This window comes from Meriones unguiculatus, chromosome 15 (genome assembly GCF_030254825.1).
Source record: "Meriones unguiculatus strain TT.TT164.6M chromosome 15, Bangor_MerUng_6.1, whole genome shotgun sequence".
NCBI classification, from domain to species: Eukaryota; Metazoa; Chordata; class Mammalia; order Rodentia; family Muridae; genus Meriones; species Meriones unguiculatus.
This window is the reverse complement of record NC_083362.1, coordinates 73,550,350-73,575,389: the sequence shown is the minus strand read 5'-3', so window position 1 is coordinate 73,575,389 and position 25,040 is coordinate 73,550,350. Positions and strand designations below refer to the sequence as shown.

At 44.5% G+C, this 25,040-nt stretch overlaps 2 protein-coding genes across 2 annotated transcripts in view; both read right to left on the bottom strand.

Moving 5' to 3' along the window:
- The window catches only part of Trpm8 (transient receptor potential cation channel subfamily M member 8), a 54,109-nt gene extending 50,534 nt beyond the window's left edge, over window positions 1-3,575 (bottom strand). Inside the window, exon 1 of the mRNA XM_021631744.2 lies at window positions 3,384-3,575. Within this exon, the coding sequence (XP_021487419.2) occupies window positions 3,384-3,467 (84 nt within the window). The 5' untranslated portion in view covers window positions 3,468-3,575. The remainder of the gene's footprint in view (window positions 1-3,383) is intronic.
- A 4,858-nt stretch (window positions 3,576-8,433) lies between these two features.
- On the bottom strand, window positions 8,434-22,930 carry LOC132647951 (transient receptor potential cation channel subfamily M member 8-like). The gene is made up of 6 exons (XM_060367843.1): window positions 22,810-22,930; window positions 19,248-19,321; window positions 14,497-14,653; window positions 13,505-13,682; window positions 10,671-10,843; window positions 8,434-8,640 (listed from the first exon to the last, which is right to left on the bottom strand). Exons 1-6 carry the CDS (start codon window positions 22,924-22,926, stop codon window positions 8,434-8,436), a joined length of 906 nt encoding a protein of 301 aa, XP_060223826.1. The 5' UTR covers window positions 22,927-22,930.
- Between the last annotated feature and the right edge of the window lie 2,110 nt (window positions 22,931-25,040).

Sequence of the window (25,040 nt, the reverse complement as noted above, 5' to 3'; positions counted from 1 at the left end):
TTTCTTGAAGTAGAAATCAAAATCCCTCATAAAGAATGGAGGGACCATTAGGACTGTTTTGTTCTTTGAACATGACATAAACCAGAATCCAGGTGTCAGCTTTGAGAAGGATTAAAAATGAAAGCTATTGGAATGCACCCAGGCCTTTGTTAGGGAGACAATAATAGTTCTGTCTTCCTTTCTCTCTGCATATCCTTGCACTGAGCACTGACTTATTCCCACTCATTGCAGGAACCAGGGGAGACAATCAGCATGCAACACCTGTGACTAAGGTTGGTCTATTCACCTGTTAGAAATAACTAAGACTATACCGATATGCGAGATTTAGAGAGTTAAAAAGGCATACCCACTTCAGAGAGTAAGCACCCCACTCCTCACCTCTGTATTTCCATGTGGAGATAAAATCAAGGAATGGATTTCCTGGCCACTCTCCACCATCACTACCCAGGTAGACAGTGAGTTAGACCTTCCCTAGCTGAATCTTTGATGGTTATCTTCACTGGCATCTGTTGCTTGAATGGTATGATGCTCTGGCCTAAGGAAGCCAGTGTTTGTCACATACTGACTGTGATGTGTGAACTTGACCAGTGCACTCTGGGAACCCACACAACGAAGGATAGCAATGGCTGGATGTCTCTCAACCTCTTTGTTCAACTTTGCCTACACCTTCTGTACATTTCAGTCTTCATCTCCATTCTTCTGATTCTTGTGCTGCCTTAGACATGACAAAACAAAGCCCCTACAAGAAAGCTCTTACAAAACCGCCAGTGTTAAACCTTTTGGTATGAAAATCTAAAAAAAAAAAAAAAAAAAAAAAACATGGTCCTTGGTTGAATGTCAGTCTCAGAAAAGACCCTGTGCCCAGATATATTTGGTCCTTGTGGAGCTCCTATCCTTTCCCCATCAGACTAACTCCCCTTCTTTCTTATGATTCCCTGTACTCTGCCAAAGGTTTGGTCATGAGTCTTTGTATCTGCTTTGAAAACACTGCTAGTTGGAGTCTTTCAGATGCCTTCAGTAGACTCCTGTCATACGTTCAATGCACATCCCATCTGTCTTTCTAAACGAGGATTGATCATCTTACCCCATGTCCGCTCTCTTGATTATCTTTTTTTAGGTGTATAGATTTCATTATGTTTATCATATCTTATAGGTCTTATAAGTGAGTATATACTTATAGGTCTATATAAGTGAGTATATACCGTGTTTGTCTTTCTCCTTCTGGGATATTTCACTCAGAATGATCTTTTCTAGATCCCACCATTTGCCTGCAAATTTCATGATTTCCTCCTTTTTGATTGCTGAGTAGTATTCCATTGTGTAAAAATACCACAATTTCTGTATCCATTCCTCCGTTGATGGACATCTAGGTTGTTTCCAGGTTCTGGCTATTACAAATAAAGCTGCTATAAATATGGTTGAGCAAGTATCCCTTTTATGTACTTGAGCAAAGTTTGGGTATATACCTAGCAGTGGTATGGCTGGGTCTTGAGGAAGCACTATTCCTAATTGTCTGAGAAAGTGCCAGAATATATCTGGGCACAGGGTCTTTTCTGAGACTGACATTCAACCAAAGACCATGTATGGATATAACCTAGAACCTCTGCTCGGATGTAGCCCGTGGTAGCTCAGTAACCAATTGGTTTCCCATAGTAAGGGGAACAAGGACTATTTCTGACAGGAACTCAATGGCTGGCTCTTTGACCTCCCCACCCCCCAAGGGAGGAGCAGTCCTGTTAGGCCACAGAGGAGGACTTTGCAGCTAGTCCTGAAGATACCTGATAAAACAGGATCAGATAAATGGGGAGGAGGTCCTCCCCATCAGTGGACTAGGAAAGGGGCAGGGTGGAGATGAGGGAGGGAGGGTGGGATTGGGAGGGAATGAGGGAGCGGGATACAGCTGGGATACAGAGTTAATAAAATGTAACTGATAAGAAAAAAATAAAATTATAAAAAAAAGAAATGTAAATATAAAAAATAAATAAAGATGAAAAATTGTAGATAGCCTTGAATGACTGGAAAAAAGAATGTTTGTGCTTGTTGAATTGGTCTTAAATAAAAGCTGCAATTCTGAAAAAAAAAAGAAAGAAAATCTAAAACATGCAATAATATCTCAGAAGAGAGATCACACATGCATCGCTAGGCAAGGCCTGGCCCAGCATGGGTGCTGTCTCTCAGCTGTGGGGATGAAATTCAACTACATTTTTAGGCTCCAAATTTTAGACAATGGCCTACGTCTAGAAAGGACGTGGTTTTTAACCACTTAAGATTCCACCATTCCATCAGGCTTATGAGCTAGTCGTCCTCTTGAGTAAAATTACAGGAAGCCATTAAGACCCACTCTGTGGGAGTTAGTAAAGAGTACCTGGCAACACAGAATGTTGGGACAACTTGTGTTATTCTTCATCAGTATTTGACCTGCCCAGGCTTGCATGAAGTAATATTGTAAGAAAAAAAAAAAGTATCTTTTATGTTCCAGGGCAACAGTTTGCTACATTTGCTATCTTGAGGGCCTCTACAAATACTAAATACTGCTAGAACTACAATATACTTACATACTTTTTTAAATCTTGTTTTTATTATTATCCTTTATACTAAACCTAACCTTCCATTAACTCTATGATGAAAATAACCCTTGTGCTGTAAGCCTGTTATTTCTTCAGGGGGAAAAGAAATTAAGTGACAGCATATGCTCCTAAAAACGTCCAAACACATATGGCCACTTCTGAAGGAGCTGGTGGGGATGACCCGATGACATGAATTGAAGCTCTCTCTTGTGCTGAGAAGCCAGAGAACCATGAGTCACTGCAAATGAACAGCAGTCATGAAACAAAGAAAAGGAAGAATGGGCATCATGAACACACCCAAATGTTTTCATGAGACTATCAGCCAGAAGCTTAAGTGTTCCTGTATGTCAACTTTTCTCACAAGTCTGTGAGGAAAGAGGAGAGATTCCAAAGCAACCGTAGGCCAGGGTGTAGATGGCAGCTCTTTCACAGTGATGACTTCAGTAGACATAAACTCTGGATAGAGTCTGCATTTCTCAAATATATCACTGCCGGGGACTTCCTTCCTACCTGTGACGCATACCAAACACGGAAGCACACGTGTTGGCATTGTGGCAGGAGAAAAAGACAAGCTTTGCAAAGGAGTTGAGATTAAACCTTGTGCCATATCTATTAAAAACAGTTAATTGGAGAGTCACTCATCTTAATCCAAATTTCGTTTTCCAGCAAGATACCTGCTACAGACCAGAGTCATGAAGTCATGAAGAAAAAACAAACACTAGCCATTGCCGGTAGAATCAAGAACATAAGACATCATCCCATCCCAGGGACCTGCCTTCCTCATACCCAGCCTCCAGCATCTTTCCCAAAACTCACCGACTTGATCCAGCTCTCAATCTCCTCTTCAGGTAGCCGGGACACAGTGCGTGGTAAAAATCGCACCAGCTTCTCTTTGACCATGGAAGAGGTCAAAACATCCTCCACCTCCACCAGGCTGGCAATCACATCAGCAATCTGCCCTGAGCCTTCCACCACCACACAGGGGATCTTGCTTTTGATGGAGGTGTTGATGGCCTAGGAGAGGAATAAAGGTTGGACAGAGAGGAGGGACCTCAATGATCAACACCATCAAGCTCAGGCCCGAGGTTCTAAATCAATGGGCTGGACAAGATGCTTTAATGCTTCTTCATTTCAAATCAAAATCAAACCAACTGTAGGGGGTTTATGAATAGGAAAAGGGAGCCAGTCCTTCGGCAGCCTGAGAAAATGACAGATTCCATAAAGAGGATACCTGGAATAGTTTATGTCTTTCATAAAGAGGTACATTGTAAATATCCCTATACACAAAATTGACCACTCTGAACACTGGTGCAGTGCTTGAATGACAACCATGAAGACTTGATTCAACACAAACTTATCTAAAAGAAGTTCTAAATGCCTGAAAAATACTTTAAAAGGAATTAGCCCTGTGTTTTATGTATTGACTTCTTCATTCCCCCTTTCACTTATTGAGAGAAAGAGAAAGAGAAATTTGCTGGATAAACATTCCTCCTCAATATGTTCTTTGCAAGAACTACAGAGGTTGGAAAAGGAGACTCAGACTTCTCATCACCTGACTTCAAGATCAAGGGGTTAATCTGAACATAGGCACAGAAAAACCTTCAAGTCTCCTTTTCAGAGTAAGTACTTTCTGTAGAGAAGACACGGCCCCACAGGCCCAGAGCATGGAGCTACAATGAGTCTGAGGAAACAGGCCAGGAGTCTGCCCACATGCCTCAGAGTCCACACGCAAGATGAAGATAAGGGCAAGTTCTGGGTGGCAGTTAAAAGATGTGGGTCAGGAAGCCCCAGAAACACTCATTCAGGATCGTGTCCTGATCCTCTGACCCCACCTCCAAGGGATGGATACAGCTGAGGAGATCTTTGTGGGTAACACTGTGGAGATTCTCTCTCTTTCTTAAGTTGCAGCAGCTCTCTCACCTTTCCTTCCTCCCCAGGGCAAGAAATCTTTTTTTTCAAATCTTCAATTTCAGAGAAAGAGAAGGCATGCAACCATCTCCCAATTCATCTCTCTCCATTCTTCTTGTCCACCATCCCTCTAAACCTCTTTTATTTGCCATCACTCTGTCTTCTCTTTGTTTTTAATCATTTATTTTAGTTCTTTGAGAATTTCATACAATACATTTTGATCATGGTCTCTCCATTCCATCAGCTCTTCCCAGTTCATTCCCTTTTTCTGTATCTGATCAATAAATGGGGAACAAAGGTCCTACAAGATACCCACAGGCTAATTAATACTACAAGACACCACAGGGCCAAGAATGGGTTACTTTTGGGAGAGTTATTGGCCAGTGAGGTTTCACAGATCCCCAAACACTACAGAGTACTGTACTTGACAGTAAGAGTCTATTGCTAAAGACCCCACCCACACAAGTCATGGAACATGGAGAAATCAAGCTAATACTGACCTGGAAGCCTTCTCTCTGCTGAGAGCATTCATAGCGCAGGAAAGTGCTAAACACACCTCAGTCTTACCCAGCTGCGGATCCCGTGAGCCACAGGAGCAGCTAGCCTAGCAAGACACGCCCACCGGTACAACAGAGGCCTGAACGTCACGGGACCAACCAATCCCTTCCTGATTGGATTTAGGGTCTACTTCACAAGATAAAGCCCACACCCAGAACTGTCAATGGGGTCGGGAACCTGTGATGAGACACACGCAGGCCCTAGAGGAGAATCTATGAATGTCGTCACTCTGCTAAATGGGCATAGTATTAAACCTACTCCTAGTGACTTATTCCTACACCTATAGATTAGTGCATCAGTCAAACCTTATCAGAGAGGCTTTTTAAAAACTAGTTAATTCAATTGACATCTCAGTCATAGGCCCATCCCTCTTCTCCTCCCAGTCCCATCCTCCTTCTCGTATCCCCTCTCCCCTGTTCCTCAGAATAGGGGAGCCCCCTATTCACACGAGGACTGAGTTCGTCTTCCTCCCCTGTGGCCTTGTAGGGAAGTTCCATCAGAGGGAAGTGATGAACAAGAAGGCAACATAGTCCATGTCAGAGATATCCCCCACTCCCCTAACTAGTGGGCTGACAGGAAGCCTAAGATGCCCGTTGGACTTATCTTCTTGGGGTCTGTGCATTGTAGTATGTCTATCCTGTGTTATATGACTAAAATCCACTTATAAGTGAGTATAATTAAAAACAAGGAAATTATGAAATTTGCTGGCAAGGGTGGAACTAGAAAAGATCATCCAGAGTGAGGTAACACAGACCCAGAAAGACACACATGGAGAAGCTCTTTTTGGAGTAGATGATGATTAACACACAACTGTACAAAGCACAGAGAATGAGAGACTGCAGAATGCTCAGAGGCCCCAAGTGGGACGTCTGTTTCACATCCCCTCTCTCCAGCTCCTCTTTATATGACTGCCTTTTCAGCATTTTTCTGGTGATCATTTCACACTGGGAAAAAATGGTCAATTTTATTGTTCTCTGACATTTCTTTTAAAACATTTTTCTTTGAAAAGCTCCTGAATGGCTATTTTTTTCAACAGCAGTCTCAATAGCAGCTCTCATAATATCTCATAAATATCTGTTAAATGAATAGGTGAAAGGCCATTGTTCCATAAAAGAACAGACAGTGAGTATTCGTCTACGATTTCAGGTAATTTTGCCAGCAAGAACTGGGAACTCTAGTGATGCGCTCTGGTCACTGGGGCAGAGTACATGACTATGTGCAGGTCTTTTTATTTTTACCCCAGTTTTAAACAGAAACCAGGAAAGAGGGGTGGGCATAGAAATAACTAAGAGAGAAATTGAACATTAATTTTTATAAGATGTTATTTCTATAACAACAACAACAACAACAAAAAAAAAAGAACTCTGGAAGGTGATGCATCCAGCGGTCCTGCTATTTCTCAAGAGCCAGAGGCCTGAATCCAGGCAGTAACATCAGAAACCATGACATGGGTGGAGGATGGGGTTTTTGACCAGATACTCAGTGTCACAGGTGCAGAACCATGCAGCAGCTATGTCAGCAGTATCACTTAGTTGTGAAATTCCTGCTCATGGAGTTCAGAATCCCCAGAAGTTATTTATGCTATTTTGAATGCACCTCCCTAAGCTTCTCAGCTGAGGAGCAACCTGTGTCTACTCAAAGGACAGCACATGGCAGGAAAATATTTCCTACTTGCTTCAGTAAAGAATTTAGGGTGTATAGAAGACAAAGTCAAGAAAGTTCCATGAATTTGGAACATCATAAAAAGAACAAATCTTTGGCTCTGTCAGGAAGAAGAAGGAACTGCAATTAAAACTTAAAACACAGAAAAGCTATCCAGGGAAATTATAGAAAAAAAAATTAAACTGGGGAATGGAAGGAACATCCAAACACAAGAAGTGTTTTAAAATTTAAAACTTAAATATGACCAGAAAAAATATCTCCACAACATAATATAGCTAAAATGCCAAGACCACAAAGAAGCAATGTATAAAATTGCAGGAGTTTTAGTAAGCCGTAAAGAAGAATGGAGCCTTGTCATGTGTAGGGAAATGGGGGGAACTATAGAGAGTAATGTTGAATAAGACAAGACAAGCATCATATTTCCTCTTGTATGAAGAATCTAGACTTCACACACACACACACAAAGTGCACACACACACACATGCATGCATGCCATGAAGGGAGAAGGGACTGTGTGGGGAAGAGACTAAAGAAGGGGAGTGAGGGCAGTGTACTGAACATGAGAAAAGCACAGGATGTCCATGTATGAAAAGGTTGCAGAATGACCCATTTTATACACTAACTGGATATTTAGTTTTAAAAGATCAGATAAACCCAAAAGACTTGGGGGAGGGGGCTGCATCTATTAAGTTAGCCTGTAGACCAGCCTTTCTGAAAACCAAGCCAGAACTCACTTTCAAAGTCTCTCTTCCACCTCCTTGAGCAAAACACACGATGGGGATCTTACCACCATAGTTGGAATCTGTAAAACAAAGAACAAAGTGTGTTTTGGACTCCATCTTGAGAATTGGGTGCGGCAGGAGGTGAGAGGAGCCGCTGCTCTGTGAGCTCACGGTATGGGTAATAACTGCTTGGATTTGACCTTGCTCTTGAACTGCTATATCACGGGAAGGAATCACTGTGAGCCAGACCATCAACAGCGTGATACCGGTAGTATTGCCATTTGTCACTGCTTTTCAAAATGCTAAAGTGGGTGCCTCATTAACATTTGTGGATTTGATTAGACTGGGTTGAAATTTGCTCTTATTCTCTCCCTCATTTGTATAATCCTATGTTTTCTTAAGTGGGTGACAAATTTGCATAATGAGGCATTCTCTCAATGGAGCTTGGTGCATTTATAAATAGCTTCCTGAGCTACATCTTAGTTGAAGGGAAAACAATTGAGGAAGTCCTGTGAGCCAGCCTTGTCACAGTACAACCCCTCTCCAGAGCAGGACAGCCTCAGCACTCCACTGTCCACAGGAAGGGAAGACCCCTGTGGCCTATCAGAAAATGTCTTGCATTCAGTTTCTACAAAAATCTACATTTTTAGGTGATTCTGTCCTGACAGTCCAGAGACAAAGCCAAACTTAAAACATCAAATAGCCTTCCAGCTGTGACACTAGTAGGTTGGCTCCCTACTCACCCCTACCTAACTGCATTGCTTCTTAACTACATTTTTTTTTCCTATGAAGGGATTCATTTGTTCCAAATGCCAATAGAAGAAAAGCCTTACACTGATAATCCAGAGTGTAAGAAGTTATCTGTCATTGCCCTCAGCATCGCAAAGGACACAAGTCAGTGACCCTGATAAAGACAGGGTTTCTTCAGAGGATACTGAAGAAAAAAAGAGAAACATTGGCTCCTCTTCAGCAGTGAAGACACTGAATTGAGGGCACCAGTTGGCACCGCCAACAGTTCATGGCTGGCCTTTGGGTCCCCGCTGCTGACCTTGACTGGTACGCTCAGAGATGTACTTTTCCAGCTGATTCCTGAGCTTGGCTTCCACTGTGGGGTGTCCGTGACATCCGTTGTCCACAAGCAGGAGGTGGGTGTGATTGTTGTCCAGGATGTACAGAGGGTCTCTCTTGAAGTCATCCATGATGTATTGGGCTGAAAAATATCCCTGGAAGGCACAGGAAGACTTATCTTTGAGATGCAGGGGTGGCATTATTATGACCCTGCTGCAGCTAGGGAATGTGTGTTGGTTATATGCCTCCCCTTGTGGCTGTCCCTGACAAAAAAAACACCAGAGTTTAAATATAATAATATACAGTGACAAACTGAAAACTTAAAAATGCTGTCTTTGCCATACATGTAGAATGCTCTCATGACTCAAAAAATAGAGTACTGATTAAAGAGTTTAAAAAAACAACAGATGATGGAAAACAAAATTATCAGAATCTAATCTAAAGTGCAATATAGCCTAAGTGTTTCAGACAGTGGCCTTGTTTCACTTTGGCAGAACCTCCATTCTGTTCTACCCATCCAACAGCAGTGAGTGATACAAGGAGCCCAGCGAGGCCATTTCAGAAGATGTGGCCAACAAGATTATTATGAACAGTTTGTTTCATACAGAAAACCAAACACTGTCACCCAGGGAAATACAAGACATACCAGAAAGCCAGCCACAATATCATAAGAGTTTGCTGCAAAACGACATTGTCACTAAAGATTGCCTTCAGAAACAAAAAAAAAAAAAGGAATAAAAACTAGCAGTGTAATTTAAACCTCTGAAAACTATGTTTTCTGTAGGAATGAAGACTGTTGAACGTAAGATGAAAATGTAAATTGCACTTAATTCTAAGAGCCATGAGAGGTTGTCATCAATATTTAATGGGCATTCAGTTGTTTTGTAGGCATGTGTGTGTTTCATAATTTCACACTTATAATTATAAGCATTTCCATGCTGACAAAACATCTTCAGAAGTAGCATTTTCCTACCATCATGGTTATTCTTCATAGTTGTATGGCAATCTGTCTGGACTTCCCTCTTTAGTGGTAAATATTACTAGATTATAATATCTAATAATAAATGCCTAGTCACAAGTATTGCTGAATAATTAAATTCATGTCAACTTTGTGGATATTACAGAAATGTTTTAGTGAACATATTTGCCATAATATTAACTTTTCTAGGGATGAAGTTATTAATTAATTGTTGGGAATTATACTCCTGACACATTTGTAAATAGTTTGTGGGATGAATACAGATTTGACTCCTAGGTCCCTTATAAGTCTCAAAAATGGACACAGAGACAAAGAACGTGAGACGATTTTTAAATCACAGCCCTGTTAACGTCTTCCATCTAAATGTCTAGTGAGCCACGTGGAAGAAGACGTGCATTAAGTTTCGATTCCTGAACATAGAGCCCAAATCTTCTGAGTAGGACTTGGGGAGTTTCTTGCTGCTTCCAAAACGTCACGTTTGACACGCAGGACAGTAGACATCCTATGTCCTCAGTATGTTCTGTGCATGATCTGCGGGGGGGGGGGGGCTGCTACTCTCTAAATCAGTTCTCAAGAAACATGTGGCGGTGTGGATCTCACAGCCTTCTTCACGTTGAGTTAAGGAGGGAGAACAATGGATTTGAATTCCCAAGAATGTGGCACAGCAGTGAGGGACTGTGCCCACAGGTGAACTCTTTTGAGATGGATTTGGATCACGGTTTTAAAAACAAGGGCCCAAACCTAACATGAGCTGTCTGGGGACAGATTTTAACTACAAAATACCTCCATTGCTGCTCATGCTTTGGAGTCCCTTAAGTAGCCCTCACCCCCTTGTTCTTAAATTGCCAAGGTAAAAAGCTATTCTCATAGGTCAGGCTTTCCCATGGTCGGGCTCCATCACGGAGCCCCAGCACTCAGGCCATAGCCCAGTACTTCTCAACCCCGTGTGTCACAACCCCTTTGGGGGTCAAATGACACTGTCCCAGGGGTCACATATCATATATCGTGCGTGTCAGGTATTTACATTACAATTCCTAACAGTAACAACATTGCTGTTATTAAGTAGCAACATAGTTTTATGGTCACCCCAGCATGAGGAACTCTATTAAAGGGTCACAGCTGTAGGAAGGCTGAGAACCACTGCCATAGCCTTCGCCCTGGTCTTTCTCCCACAAGACCTTGCAGACCTCCCTGCCCCACTCATACCTCATCATTGCAGTTCCTGATGAGGGTGTCCCTGTTGGAGACCATGCCCCATGCTGCTATGCCAATGGCCACGATGTTCTCTTCTGAATTCCTGCTGATGGTGTTATCTCTCACCACCTCACCTATGTACTTCATCAGACCGTAATGAGTGCCTCCAGTAAGAATCCAAGCACCTGTGGGTGGGAAGGAGGGACAGAACTTCAGCTGATACTGAATAAGGCTTGTCTTGTGTTTCCAGACTCCTGAGGAAACCTTCCCACCATGAGCTCCAGGATGCTGTACTGGGAGCCAGACTGTGGGACTGGACCATCAGGCAAACAGGAAGAAAATCTCATGTCAGCAAGGGCTCCTGAGAGGTGCTGAACAAAGAGGATAGGTTCTGGGCCACATTCTAGATCTATAGATCAACCAGAAGAGTGCTTTCCTGAACACTGAATGCCTGGCACGAGCCTGCACAAGAGCTAGGCTCAGCATATCCACAGACAGCAGTGTTTTCTCCCTCCAGCCCTCATGCTGGTCAGAACAGAGCAGACCTTCCTAGTCCCAGAAATTTTACTTTGCATATTTTACATAACTTTGCACACTCAAAGTTTATGTTTGATGATCTTCTCAATGCCAATCATTTCACAGAGTTTTAAAGCAAAACAGAGGAAACAGAATACCTATAGGTTTGGGCTGTGGCTCAGAGATAGTGTTCAACTAGCACATGCCAGAGCATGCGTTCAATGCCCAGCACCAAAACAACAGGAACAGAATTTAGTGTATTGGAAGTGACTATAATGTGACTTGTGGCCTGGCCAGTGCCCACTCTAAAGGCAGTCTTCATCCTTAGTGCAGTCTCCACCTTAAAGACACTCTCCATCTTTAGGACAGTCCCTACCTTTAAGGCAGTCTCCATCCTTAGGACAATCCCCACTTTGAGGAAAGTATCCATCCTTAGGGTAGGCCCCACCTATATGAGAATCTCCATCTTCACACTCCAAGTTCACACTCAGAGAACACTCCATCCTTAGGGCCGTCTCCGTCCTGAGAGAAGTCACTATTTTCTCTTTCTCAGCTCTAGCAGTGGAAATCTTCTGAGTCCCGGGGCAGCCCTCCCCTCTAGCAGTTAGAAACTTGATGTCTTTGTCCATTGCCTAATTCTACTGCTGTCGTTGACAATGAAGAACTAGATCATTGAATACCTCTCATAGCAAAGACCTGACAATGCTTAGGTGCGTTGTGGCCCTTAGAAGATTCTTACCCCATTCCTTGAGCCAGTTCTTGGTATTTCTTCTTAAAAGAAGCTACCTGGACATGACCAATGACAAGGACTTGTGTTGCTTTCTTTGCTCTGGCTAAACTAATAGAATCTATGTTGCTAAGCTACGTGCAGATGAGCCGTAAGTGCCTGTATATTCTGAGCCATCTTGTTGGCCCCAATGCTGGGGACTTTGAGCATTTTCTTCTAAGATATTCCCAGGGCCTACAACAAACCTGCACATACACTGGAAAATTCGTATCTAAGATAAAGTGTGTTTCCTCAGTTCTGTCACTCAATGCATCTTTGCAAAAGAAGCCCTAAGAATGTTAAATTGAGATAATCTGAGCTCACTTATGAGAAAAACGTCAGTCAAACCTGTTGAGATACAATCTGAAAAGCTATTGATCTGTGCTCATTGAAGTGTGATGACAGGCAAAGGCTGAGCACTAATGCCAATGTAAGAAAACCAGAAAGATATAAAAAGTTGAGGAAATTTGCAATCCAAATGGAAAATAATGTTCTTGCTTAGAAGGCTCATTATTAAAGAGGCACAGTAGACTATTAGATGATAGTGTGAGCCATGCTAGGTTGGAAAATTGTACTGAAATATATCTAAGTATACGTAAGAGGACATCCCTCCTTTTGGGGAGGTGCACGCCAGTGAACTTGGGGGGCTAAGACTCATGATGTCTGTAGTCTACTCTCAGATTGTTTTGTCCCGAACTCTAGTACTTGAATTTCCATAAAACAACAGAAGACAAATATAAGAAGTGCTGGTTATCAGTAAATCTAGAAGTGTGTACATATGTTCATCGTGTTACTCTGGAAACATTTCTATGTGGCTTGAAAGCTTTTAAAATAAAGTAGAAGGAGAGAATACTCTAAGCCAAATATCTGAAGTCAAATCCACCATCATCTGGTGACACACCTACACAGTGTTCACAACCCATCCTGCAGCCTCTGCTTCCAAAACCATGTCAACGACCTCCAAGATTAAAGATAAATCTAATTAAAACATACTCGATGATTTACTAGGATCTTCTGGGTAAATGTTTACGTATGTGAATAATTAAGTAGGCATACTGGGAGATTTTTTTTTTTTAATCAAGGCAACACTTGATTAAACCCTGAGTGAGAGTTACTCTGTGAACCTGTCAGCCAGAGCATTTTGTCTTTCCACCCATCTGAGAATCGTATTTATAATAAAACAACAACTACATTTCTCAGTGCTGAAGAGATGGCTCAGCCATTGTGAGGTCGTACTGGTCTTGCTGAGGATTTGGGTCCAATACCCAGTACCCACACAGCAATTCACAACTGCCTGTATCTCCAGGTCCAGAAGGAAGCAACACAGCAATTCACAACTGCCTGTATCTCCAGGTCCAGAAGGAAGCAACACAGCAATTCACAACTGCCTGTATCTCCAGGTCCAGAAGGAAGCAACACCCTTTTCCGACATCTACAGGTACCTGCATTCACAAGGGCCTAACCCACATAGACACACATAGCTCTGGGAGCATTTGGATTCAGTGGGAAAAGACATGTGGAAACTTTGTCCCCTGTACCCAAAATAGAGCACATGGCTGCTTACCTTTAGACTGTGCAATGTAAATCAGCCGGCTGAAGATCTTGCGCATGCGTGGCTTCAAGGCGAAGTTTTTGGCGCCACCAGTCACTGAAATGACCAGGTTGGGTGTTTTGAGGTGCCAATGCTGGGTCAGCAGTTCATAGAGGGTTTCGGAGTCCGTGTCGCAGGATAAACGGATATACTGTGGGACAGGATAAAAGTACCAGGATTGTGTGCTCTGCTCCTGGGGTGCTTGGTGGCTCCCTGCTCCTGGGCACAGAATTGGCTGTCCTAGACAGGGCTGCTGCCAGAGCCTCATAGAAAAGTGGAAGGGAGAGATGAGGGGAGGAAAGGATGACCCTGAATGGTTCGCCAAGCCAGATGGAGAATCTTTAAGGTACTGAAAGCAATGTAGGCAAGAGATAATTAAGGGGTCCTCAAACCACCATCCTGGCACACCAGGATAGGCCAAGGATGAGATAGGCAGGGGAGACTCACTGACTGATCCTGGGACAGAGCCCCAGACAGTCGGTGGAGTTGGATGTGCTCAGGAACTGCCAAGACAGAGCTTGGGGATACATGGGGTGAAGGTCTGAACACCTAGCCTGTGGACTGGTCTGTCACTGAAACAGAGAGCATGGAAGCACTTGGGGAAGACCAGCTTCCAATGGAAAGACCCTTATAACACTCACGGATGTGGAGAAAGTTCACCCGAGTTGAAGCTACAGTATATCCTCAGAAACACTCACGAAAGTGCTCTGCCATCCTCCAATGGTTAGGCTCGGCAGATGCCATGGGAGGTCACGGCATGTGTAGACTGTAGCTCCAGTCATGACCCCATCCTTAACTACTGAGTTTTCTGACTGAGACAATCTAGTCACTGTCTTTTGACTTTCACAACTTGCCTTCTTCTGATGATGATTGTTGGGAGTTATTACCTATCTCCCCACCTCAACCCAAGGTACCTTAGGCAGCCCAAGTCCTTAGCACATACATTAAAGGAGACAGTTGCTTACCTTGCCTTTCTTGCCCAGAGTCTCAAACTGGATGTCACCAAAGGCATCTGTGGGCAACTCCTTGGTGTGTTTCTTGTAGTTCCACTTCTCATTTTGGTTGATCTGGGTGCCTTCAATGTGCTGGCTCTGGGCATAGCCACACTGGCATACACTCTCCCTGAACAGACCACGTTCGTAGGAAGCAACAGATTTCCATCTGCTTAAATGGCTCACCACATCTTAGGATAAACTATGCACTATTAACTTCAGTCAACACAAGACGAAATCCCACCATCTCCTCTTAGTCCCAGACTATTTCACTCATCGTGGTTGGCTGTCTAGAAACTAGTTTGGTATTTTGTTCCCATTGCTAATTATCTGTGTGCCAATGAGCTTGCCCTGTGCTGGGAGCTGAGAGGTGGAGAACAGGGACCTGCCCTCATGGGCACCATTTACACAGCTCCTCACACAGGTTCGAGCTAACTCACAGGAGCCCAGGAACATGCAGGCATTGGTGCTTTAGTGCCAGCCTTCCCAGATACCCAGTAAGTGATGCTCTTTCTGGAGGCAGATAAGCTTTTCTTCCCAGGAGCTGGCCTCACTGGGGGAGGCACTGTCCCCTTGCACGGCCCAAAGTTCTTCAGATATCTTAGCTGCTTGAGGAACTTTGGGTTAATAATAGTTTGGACTAGATCAGGAAAACTGCAGTAGTGAGTGCTAGCTCCTCCCACTGAAAGTTCAGCGAATTCAATGTTAGCTGTCCAAGATGTGACACGAATGCATGACAGAGGAAGCAGAAAGAGGATTAAAAAGATGCACCCTAAAGTGGTAAAGCCTTTCCTCTGTTCCTTCCATAATACTCTGCAGCTGCTCAACACATTTCTGAAAACACTGCTATGATAAAATAAATCTGCAACATGCCAGGCTGGGACAGACATGATTTCCTGTCCTCCAGTTGCTCGGCATCTCCTGGGAGTGGCTAAGTACAAAACTGGCAAACCGCACAGAGGAGTCAACCAAATGATTCCTTTGGCCCTGGCACAGTCCCTTGCCTTCCAGGCTTTCTGTGAGGTCTGTAAATGACACAAAGCATCAAGTTGGTCTGGTGTACACGGCATGCTCTGCCAAGGAGACCTTCAGTTCAGGGTGGTGCCTGCATGCAAGTTAAGGAACACCGAAGAACTAACAACCAAAAAGAAGTAAAGGTGCAGTAAAAGTATCTACAGACACAGTCCATGTGTGACCAGTACAGCAGTCCAGAAGAACAGAGCAAGGGAACAATGGAGCCAGACAATGTCATCCGCCATCATCACGGCTGACCAAAAGTCCCATGCCATATTTTATATTCTCGCCCAAGACTAGGAAGATCAATGTTACTAGTGTCTCCTTTCTCACAACAAATTCTGTGACCAGAGATGTGAACCAACTCCAGTGAATGGGAGTAGCATAAAAGATCCACTCACTTCAAAATCCTGGGGCCCTCCACAGTCAGTCAACTGTACAAGGTAATTCGGGAGCAAAGAGTCTCACAACAGCATGAGCCAAATAAAGATACGGCAATTGAGAAGATCTTACTAAGATTGTTTCTGGATGGATTCTTTATATTCTCTGTACAAAAATATAATGGCAACGAGCAGACACCATGTGAGTGGATGAGCAAATAGGAATGACATTGATTGGTCTTCTCACAAATGACTTATATCTGCAACCATTCTCAATGATTTGTGTAAAGTAGATCATTTGGTTTTCCTTCCAAGATACAAAGATGCATACACACAGCTGCCATGGACCAGGGGAAGCACTGTGTTTCAAGGTCTTTCTCACGGTTGAGTTTGTCTGACATATAGCGAAACGTAGGGAGAGCCCCGAGACTGCTATCTGGCAGAAGTTTATATTTTCATTTATGAGGTAACGAGAGTAAGATGTGTTTCTGTGACTCCTCCTAAGTGCTCAACAGAGGAAGTTCAAAGCTTGGTGGCGAGTGTCATGGCCACTCCAGCAGTAGATGACGTGTGGCCAAACCAAACCTGCCCATTTATATTGCCAGGAAGCCCAGGGATTCTCTGGTAATAGCAGTATGGAGGCCAGGCTAGCCACCAAAGCCACTCAAGGGAGAGACTATCCTGAGGAACAAAGGCATACATGAGGAGTCCTCACCAGCAGCTACTCTGAAACTGTTGCTGCTGCCACCTCCTACAGGCCTCTGCTGGGGAGCACACACTTGACCTAGGTCCTGAAGTCCACTGCTCCCCAGTGCATCTGCACAGTTGTATCAAGGTGACCCTGTTTATGCACCAGAACCCTGAGCATCTGCCCACAGTCAACAGGGACAGTATTGACACTGGTGTCCCTTTCTTGGAAATTTGGAAACAAAATCAGAATGAGGACAAGATCTGTTCTTGTCTCCCTCCAGGCCATTCAACAAAGTCCTATCAGTACTGAAGAAGAAGGAAGCAGGTAGAGGAAGGAGTGGAGATGGAAGAGGGCAGAGAGCAATCCCTGAGCCACACAAATCTAGTCACAGCTTCTAATTACCCCAAGACCCAACCACTGCCTGCTGTTAGGTGGCATTCTGTCTCCTCCTAGCCAGTCTTCTCTTTTCAGTTCAACTTGTTGAACTCTTTATAACGGAAGCCTCTAGTTCCTGCAGAGTGCGAAAACTGTCCTGATTTAAAATATCTGTGAAAATATTAAATAGCTTTCCAAAATTATAAAAACCCAAGCTACAGACCAGATCCCATACTACCCCTCTGGCAGAATCCTTGCCTCCATTTGCACAGCCCCCAGGGAGCTTCACTCAGCTTAGCTGAGAAGAAAGAGTCTGCTGGGACTGAGCCCTCTCTGTAGCCCTCTCTCTTATTAAGACCCAGGGGACTCCTGAGACAAGGCTGCTCTGCTCTGCCGGCTGCTGCCTGCCATCCCATCCTCCTTTGGCACAAGTCCACAGCCATCCAAGCTCCTGGAAAGGCGGCAGATGCCCCACTTGTCCTCGCTACAACTGAAGACATACTCTTGATCCTTTTTCCCTGCTAAGGATAAGGATAACTATAACTGCTAAGTTACAGTTCTTGTTTGTTCTCAGTCTTGCTGAGAACTATGTATGTCCTAGCCCTCCTTCAAAGGCCATAAATGACCTTTTGACCAAGAAAGTTGTCTGACTCCTTTATGGGATAGCAGCTCTCCAAGAACCAATATGCCTTAGTTCTTTAGAAACAGGAAACGGGGCTTACCGGAAAAGAACTGGGAGTATAAACATGTGGTGGAGGAGCAAAGATAGCACAGAGCAGAGAGGGACAGGACAGTTGGCACTGGCTCCTGGTTCACATCCCCAGAACAAAAGCTCCGAATCCCTCAGATTATTTTTAGTGTGGCCACAAAACATGCCTGGCTAATTGGTTTTGTAGTTTAATGAAGAATAACTACAGTTGGTAATTCAGTTCATTGGTAACACCACATTTCAAAAGATCAGTAGTCATATGTCACCTCCATATTTTGACAACACTTATAATGCAGAACGTTTTATGACAAAGAGCTACGACTACAGACAGTGTTCTTCCTGTTTCTACATAGAACTCAACTCGGACAAGGCAGTGAGAGCAGGACAAGCCAGACCAGCTCTGTGGCTTTCCCACTTTAGAGTGTTAGCAGGTAGCTGCTGGGCTACTCAATGTCACAAAGGTGCCCAGCAGGCAAGAAGTCCCAGGATCCTCCTCCAGGGACCACTCAAAAAACAGACATCCGCTAGGGATAGAAGTGAAGGGTCATCTGGGATTTGCACAAATGTAGCAACCCCAGGATTTCAGCAGTGATATTTGGCCTATATCTAGTTTGTCAAGTAATAACAAAACAGGGGTGTCACTATTTCTTGCCACTTCATGTTGCAGGATATTTGATCATATTTTGAACCCTGAGATTGTGAACTAGGAAAACCTGCTTCTTATTGTGGTGTGGCTCAGCCCTAGCACACACTTTTAATTCAAGTGCTAAATAAAATCAACCATAGGTCAAGAGGTGGAGCAAGCGACCAGCAAACAGGGAGTAAACTTAAGTAAACAGAGAAGTATTTAAGACACCATAAAGAAGGAGAAAGACTTTTTTCCTTCTGAGATGTGAGCTGAGTAGGAAGGTAAGCTGGGTGTTTTTTCTGTCTTTCTGAGCTAGCAGGTTTTCACTTCAATATCTGGCTCCTGGATCTTCACTGGTAAAATCCAAATATTGAGATGTTGTTTAAAAAGCAACAACTTCATTTGAGTCCCTTGTCTTGTATCACACAGGACCAAATCCATCCATTTTCTTACCTGCTCATTAACATTATTAACCCACCCCCAAGTGTTGGGTTTGTGGGGCTCTTTTGTAGCCAGATGATCCCTCAAACTTGGAGTAGAGAAATACCCAATTAGAAGGGAAGTCACAAGGACCACAGCGGGGAAGAAGGGACATCCAGATAGCAAAGGAGCATGGGTATAGCATTGCTGCAAAGCACTGTGCAACAGGGTGGACTCCCAGACTCATGGGAATACAGAAGGGAGTGACAGTCTCTCCCAGTGAGTTTACCAGCTGCTGTATGGCCAAAGCTAAAAGACAACAGGGAAGGTCAAAGCCGGGGAACAACCACCAGCATGTCAAATCCATCCTAATCACACGCTATCAAGGGCTACTGAGATGCAGCCACCTCCAGCAACGAACTCGTGGGCATCTGCCCGATGCACTAACAGTCAATGGTCCTGGACTCTGCAGCACAGAAGCAAATGTGGAGGAAAGCTGTAGCTTACATGGCCTTGGAGTCTCTCGTAAAGAAGACACATTCCCGTTTCTTAAAATTTGCCTGAATAAAATTCACCAAATCCTGTTAAGAAGAAGAAGAAGAAAAAAACAAAAACAAAAAACTGGAGTTACAGTTCTTGTTTGTTCTCAGTCCTGCTGAGAACTATGTATGTCCTAGCCCTCCTTCAAAGGTTGTCATGACATCCTTTTTGCTTTTCGTATACTCGGAGTTTATTTTTAAGGACACATAAATTTAAACTGTAAAACTAAATGAAAATGTTTCCAAAAGTTGTATAGAATTGTCTTATATATGAATTGTATCTGTCTCTCTCTCTCTTACATACATGAGTACACACATACCTACACACACACACACACATACACACACACACACACTCGCAATGTTTTTCTGTCTTCACAGTTACCAGAAAACAGAAGTGTTGGATGATAGTTTGGAATTAGAAAAACTATACATGCATATTTTCATCCCTCTTCTGCATGCTTTTTTAAAAGGAGGTGTTTTCCCAAATGTCCTTCATTTGTGTTCATATGGGTAAGGTGGTTAGGCACAACTGGGAACCAGTTGTAACAACCAGCCAAAGCCTTTATAAACCAAAGACGTCTCTTATGTTGGCAGAGTAGACATTTGAAAACATTATTTTGAAAATACTTGCATTCCTCACAATGGGAGAATTTGCAATAGCTATGTATCATAAATAGTGTGACCAGAATACAAAAGGACTGTTAATCAGTGAAAACAAAGCAGATGACCCAATGGGAAACCATCAAGAGACAGAGCAGATGAAAAAGAGGAGCCCACGGGAAAGCCATGACCAGGTGAAAAGCTCAAGCATGAGAAGAGGTTTTACAGCTGTTTTGCAGCCACCAGATCAACAAAACTTAAGACAACAGTTGACAGCCCAGGAGATGAGGGTGCAGGTGAAGGATCTCACACTCACAATGGATGAAAGAGTAAACTGGTACTGCTCAGAACGACTGCACAGGAAGCCATGTCTCTGAGGACCCATGGAGAGAAGATCAGTTTCCCATGAGCCACCTGCACTCTCTCAATTCATGGAGGCGGGGCCCCATCCTCGGAGATGAAATGGGGCTGCTAGAGGCTTCCCTTCCCTGGAAGTCCCAATCCATTTCAGGCTCTCGGATGCTGGCAGTTGAAGTTCTCAGACTGCTTCCAGGCCAGGCCTCACCAGACAGGCTAGCCCTGAAGACAGCTCTAACTTCTTGTTCCCTATAGCATGGCCAGCACCAGATATGCACTATAAAAGGTGGGGTTCCTCTCCTGGATGGAGTCCATCCCCTACCCCCACACCAACAAGTCCTTTGGTATCGGGCACTGGGGACCCTTGCCACCTTCCTCACTCTTTGAACATGAGTGACCTCACCCTTGGTTAATAGGCACTGAGGACCTTGGCTTCCTTTCTCACCCTTTGAATATGAGTGATCTCAAAAGTCTCATTGCTTTAGCCCAGACCAGTTGATGGACACATTCCACCTTCCAACTATTAGTCTTCAACTCAAAAGACATTTTTCCCCTTATAGATCCCATATACACATCCAAGAGGATAGTCTTGCTTCCAACACCAAAAGCGAGAAACCCAAGTAACCCTCTCTTTGAGACTACGTAAACAGAAACCCATAGTGGAGTTCCACATAGCAGAACAAAAAAATTCACAGATGCTATGTGCATCAGCATGGACCAATCCCCAAAACAGTAGTCAAGCAAAAAGTAAGGAACCCACAAAAGGGTGCTTGCAGAGCAGAGCTGCACTTGTATCAGAGACAAAGCAAGCAACAGGACAGTGCCAATGACCTGCGGCAGGAGAGGAGACACTCTCCGGGGGTGGAGAGGCTGAGGGGGTCACATGGGGACTTTGAAGCACTCTGCTTCTCAGGCTGGAGGTGGCTCCTGGGTGGTCACTGTGTTAGAGCTTCTGGAAGCTACATTTCTTCTACGGGTATTCCTCAACAAATTTAGGATAAACATGGTCTCCATGCTTCTCAGCATAAAAAGCATTTGAAACTCTGTGCTGCCCCATTTTCCCCATTAGAATGTTTATCTGCTTAGATGATCTGGAGTCTTCATAATATGGGGGACAGAACTAAATAGCTGTGTGAGGTGTGTAATGGAGTGAGGGAGGATGATGATTTTTTTAATGATTTGTTGCTAAAAAATCTCCCTCTGATGATGCACTTTCTAAGAGGCATAGGTGTGCTCTGGAGGCAAGAAGAAACCTGTGGAGCCTAGATGTCTCAGCTTCATCCCCCTGCCAGGGATACAGGGCCTGAGGCCAGTGGTCCTCTGGAGAGAGCCTACAAGCGGTGCTTTGTTGTTTGGGGTCAAAAAGAAGGAGGAGAAGGAGAGCAAGGTCTGCAAACTCTGGAGAGGTTCCCATTGCCTTTGTCCGCTCTGTCAAGGAGCAGCACTAGGGTGAGACATGAGGATGAACTCTAAGGAGGCACTTAGTCCTAGGGGCTGTGCAAGGTCAGGAACGGCTCCCGGGGGAAACACTTCCTTCTGTTTTGAGACCTTAATTCCAGCCATGGAATGTAGGTCTCAGCTGGAGGAAGGCCTAGGCTTTTTTGCTGTTCCTTTTTGTGAGACAGCCTCCTGGTGTCCAACTAAGCTGATTCCAATGAGAAGCCATAACCTGCCAGCAATGCCAGCACCCGCTCCGGATGAGGGAAGATGGGCCACAGAAAACAACCACAGGCATGAGCAACCAACTTCAGACGAGGACACAAGTGTCGCAGCTCAGTCCTGAGCCCACAGGATGAGAGGAAAAGCATCAATCGGGTACCGAAGTCAACACTAACATAATGACCAGGATGCAGAGAAGAAATGACTCCAGGCTGCTCAGCCCCAGATTGAGTGTCTACAATCTCCTAGAGCGTGAGGTACAGCACAGAAGAGGGAGTGAAAAAATTGTAAGAACTGGAGGACCAGGATGTCTGCTGCTTGATAATGTCTTCTGAACGCGACAGAGATGTTGCTCCCGTGAACTCTCAACAATACGGCTTTCCTGCACAAGACCTGAAAAGTCCACACTAATTGACATGGCAACATGGATGGAGAAACAACTAATAAAGCCCCACCCCTAGACAAAGAGCTACAGGTAGCCAACTACTGCTAGGAGAGGGTGATCCGTGAAAATAAGGGCAACGGTGATTAGACTCAGCAGATTTCACACACACCCAGAGAGAAGAAGAGGTCATGAATTCAATAGGAGGGGGAAACATGAGGGGAACAAGAGGGGACAGAGAGGGGATGAAGATGATACAGTGTAAATAGGAAATCCTCATATTTTACCAGAAAAAAAAAGATTAAAGAAACATAGTGTTTTAAAATTCCTAATGACTTATTAAAATGATAGTTATCTTAAACAAGAAAGGCTTGAAACACAATACAGCAATGAACATGCTTCTACATGCTACAAAAATAGCTCACAAAACAAATAACTACCCAGGGCACAAGAGATTATCTTGTTTAAAAATGGCAGGTGGGTCATCAAACAACCCTAACTGTATCAAGCGGCCTCAGTGTGGACTTACACTGTCACTGTAGGACACGTCTATGCTCCGAGACACACTGGAGTACAGGGTCCGGGTGCTGCCCAAATTGCCGTTTCTGCGGCTCCTCATGCTGAGCCTGGCTCGCTCGAAGGACATCTTGCCTGTGGAGATTTGGGGACAAGTGGGTTACACACAGTGAAAGGGCTTCCCCGGAAGCACGGACTCAGGTATCCCTTTCTGCCACCCTCCTGGCTCTGCCGTGTGCCGTGTGCCACGTTCCTTCTGCCTCACCAGCAAGCATCCTTGTGCCTGCGCCTGTTGCTTTTCATCCTCTAGAGCTCAGCAGACATTTCGGCCTCTCAGCGCTATTCCCTCCCCCTCCTCATGCCTCAGGGCTGCCACCCTGTGGTAGCAACGTGCACGACCGCATATTATGCCTACAGCAGTTCTGCGACAAACTGTCAGAGCACCACCCTCTGGGCTTGGGCTGTCTTCGCGGTTGATGATGTGTGGAATAGCTAACATTTCATAGGTAGGTAGGTAGGTAGGTAGGTAGGTAGGTAGGTAGGTAATAATAATAATAATAATAATAATAATAATAATAATAATTAATAATAATAATAATAGATAGATAGATAGATAGATAATAAGTATATTAAAAAGAATGAATGAGTAAAAATTTGTGTGTCTGTATGTTCCTCTCCCTTTCTCTCTCTCTCTCTCTCTCTCTCTGTGTGTGTGTGTGTGTGTGTGTGTGTATGTGTGTAAGCATGAACATTTCATGGCACATGTGGATATCAGAAGCCAACCTCTGGGTGCAGATTTTTCTGCCCACAATGCATTCTAAACTCGGGTCCTCAGGCTTGCATGGCAAGTACTTTCATTTGCTGAGCCAGCTTGCTGGCCTCTGGCTGGCATTGAGCATCAGCCAGATCATGGCCACAAGTAGAGACAAGACCCTGGCTCTGAGCCAATCATACAAGGCCTGAAAGTTACATGCCTCAGCTCTTCCTGAGACTCTGAACCTGTGTGTGAGACCCAAGAAACCCAGCACCTTCCACTTGTGTGGGCATCAGGGATTCTCTTCGTCCTGAGGGGGCTTCCATCTTCATCCTTTTTCTCACTTGAAGACGCTCATCTCTGCTGCCAGAGACCCATTTCCTCATGTCTCCTATCTCTGACCTGTATCCAAAGCTCCAGAATAAATCCACCGAACAGATCACATGACCCATAAATGCAGCCTTTCCAGGATATAAATCACCATTCTTCTTAAATACCCACACTTCCTCTGTATCTTCTCCTCTGTGGACCACTGCATCCTTGGCTGCCCCCTACTTCCTCCTCCTGGGTCTCTGCAATTGTGACAGTGGCCACCCAGGGCCCTGATCCTTCCCTGGGCCCTTCGTTTTTCATCTATAGACCCATCCTCTGTCTGGAGCCCTCTTCCTCAGATCCACTCCATCTAGTTATCCCTGCCCCCTTCCAGGGCTCAGCTCATAAGTCCTTCCTTGGGGCAGATGTTCCATGAAGCCCAGGCTGGGGTAATATGCTCATGTGCTCTAAGACCACCTTCTACTCTGAACCAAATCATCACAAGAGTCGTTTATTGATCTCCCTGGCCCCTATTGGCTCACTGAGGCCAGCACTGGACATCTAGGACCTGGCAATGTACCGGAAGTATAGTCATCATATTCACATTTGTGGGATGAGTCAGCTGAGTGAATCAGGACTCCTTCACAAATGCTTCAGGACAACCTCCCTGTCACCTCTTGTAACCTCTGGGTGTAGAAACAGCTAGCACACAGAGTTGACCCACAACTCACCTATACAGTGCCTATGACCCCATTGCTCTGTGGCCTTGACTCCTCTATCCAAGATCAATGTTCCCAGGCCAGCCACAAACTCTCCTGAGCCACAGATCTTGGGAACTCTCCTAGAACCCACACAGCGCATGCAGCCCAGGCTGGTTAAAGCTCTAAGCGCTTCTTTTACTTCTCCCCCCAGGCGTCGCAAAGAGCCGCTCAGAGTATTAATTGGTCTTTCACATACATTACTGCGAAACCGCAAATCAATCCCGCAACATCCTCGAGACGCCTCCCATACAGCAAATGCTGCTGAATGGAGCACAGATGGTCAGGAAGCAATTTCATTTGCTTGGCAGTGAGAAACTTTATTGCTCTGCAAAGAAAAAGGTGTGTGTTTGCTTTGGAGACCACTCCACCAACCCAGAACTCGGGAAGCTGTGGAAGCCTTGCAGCTGGCAGGCCTGA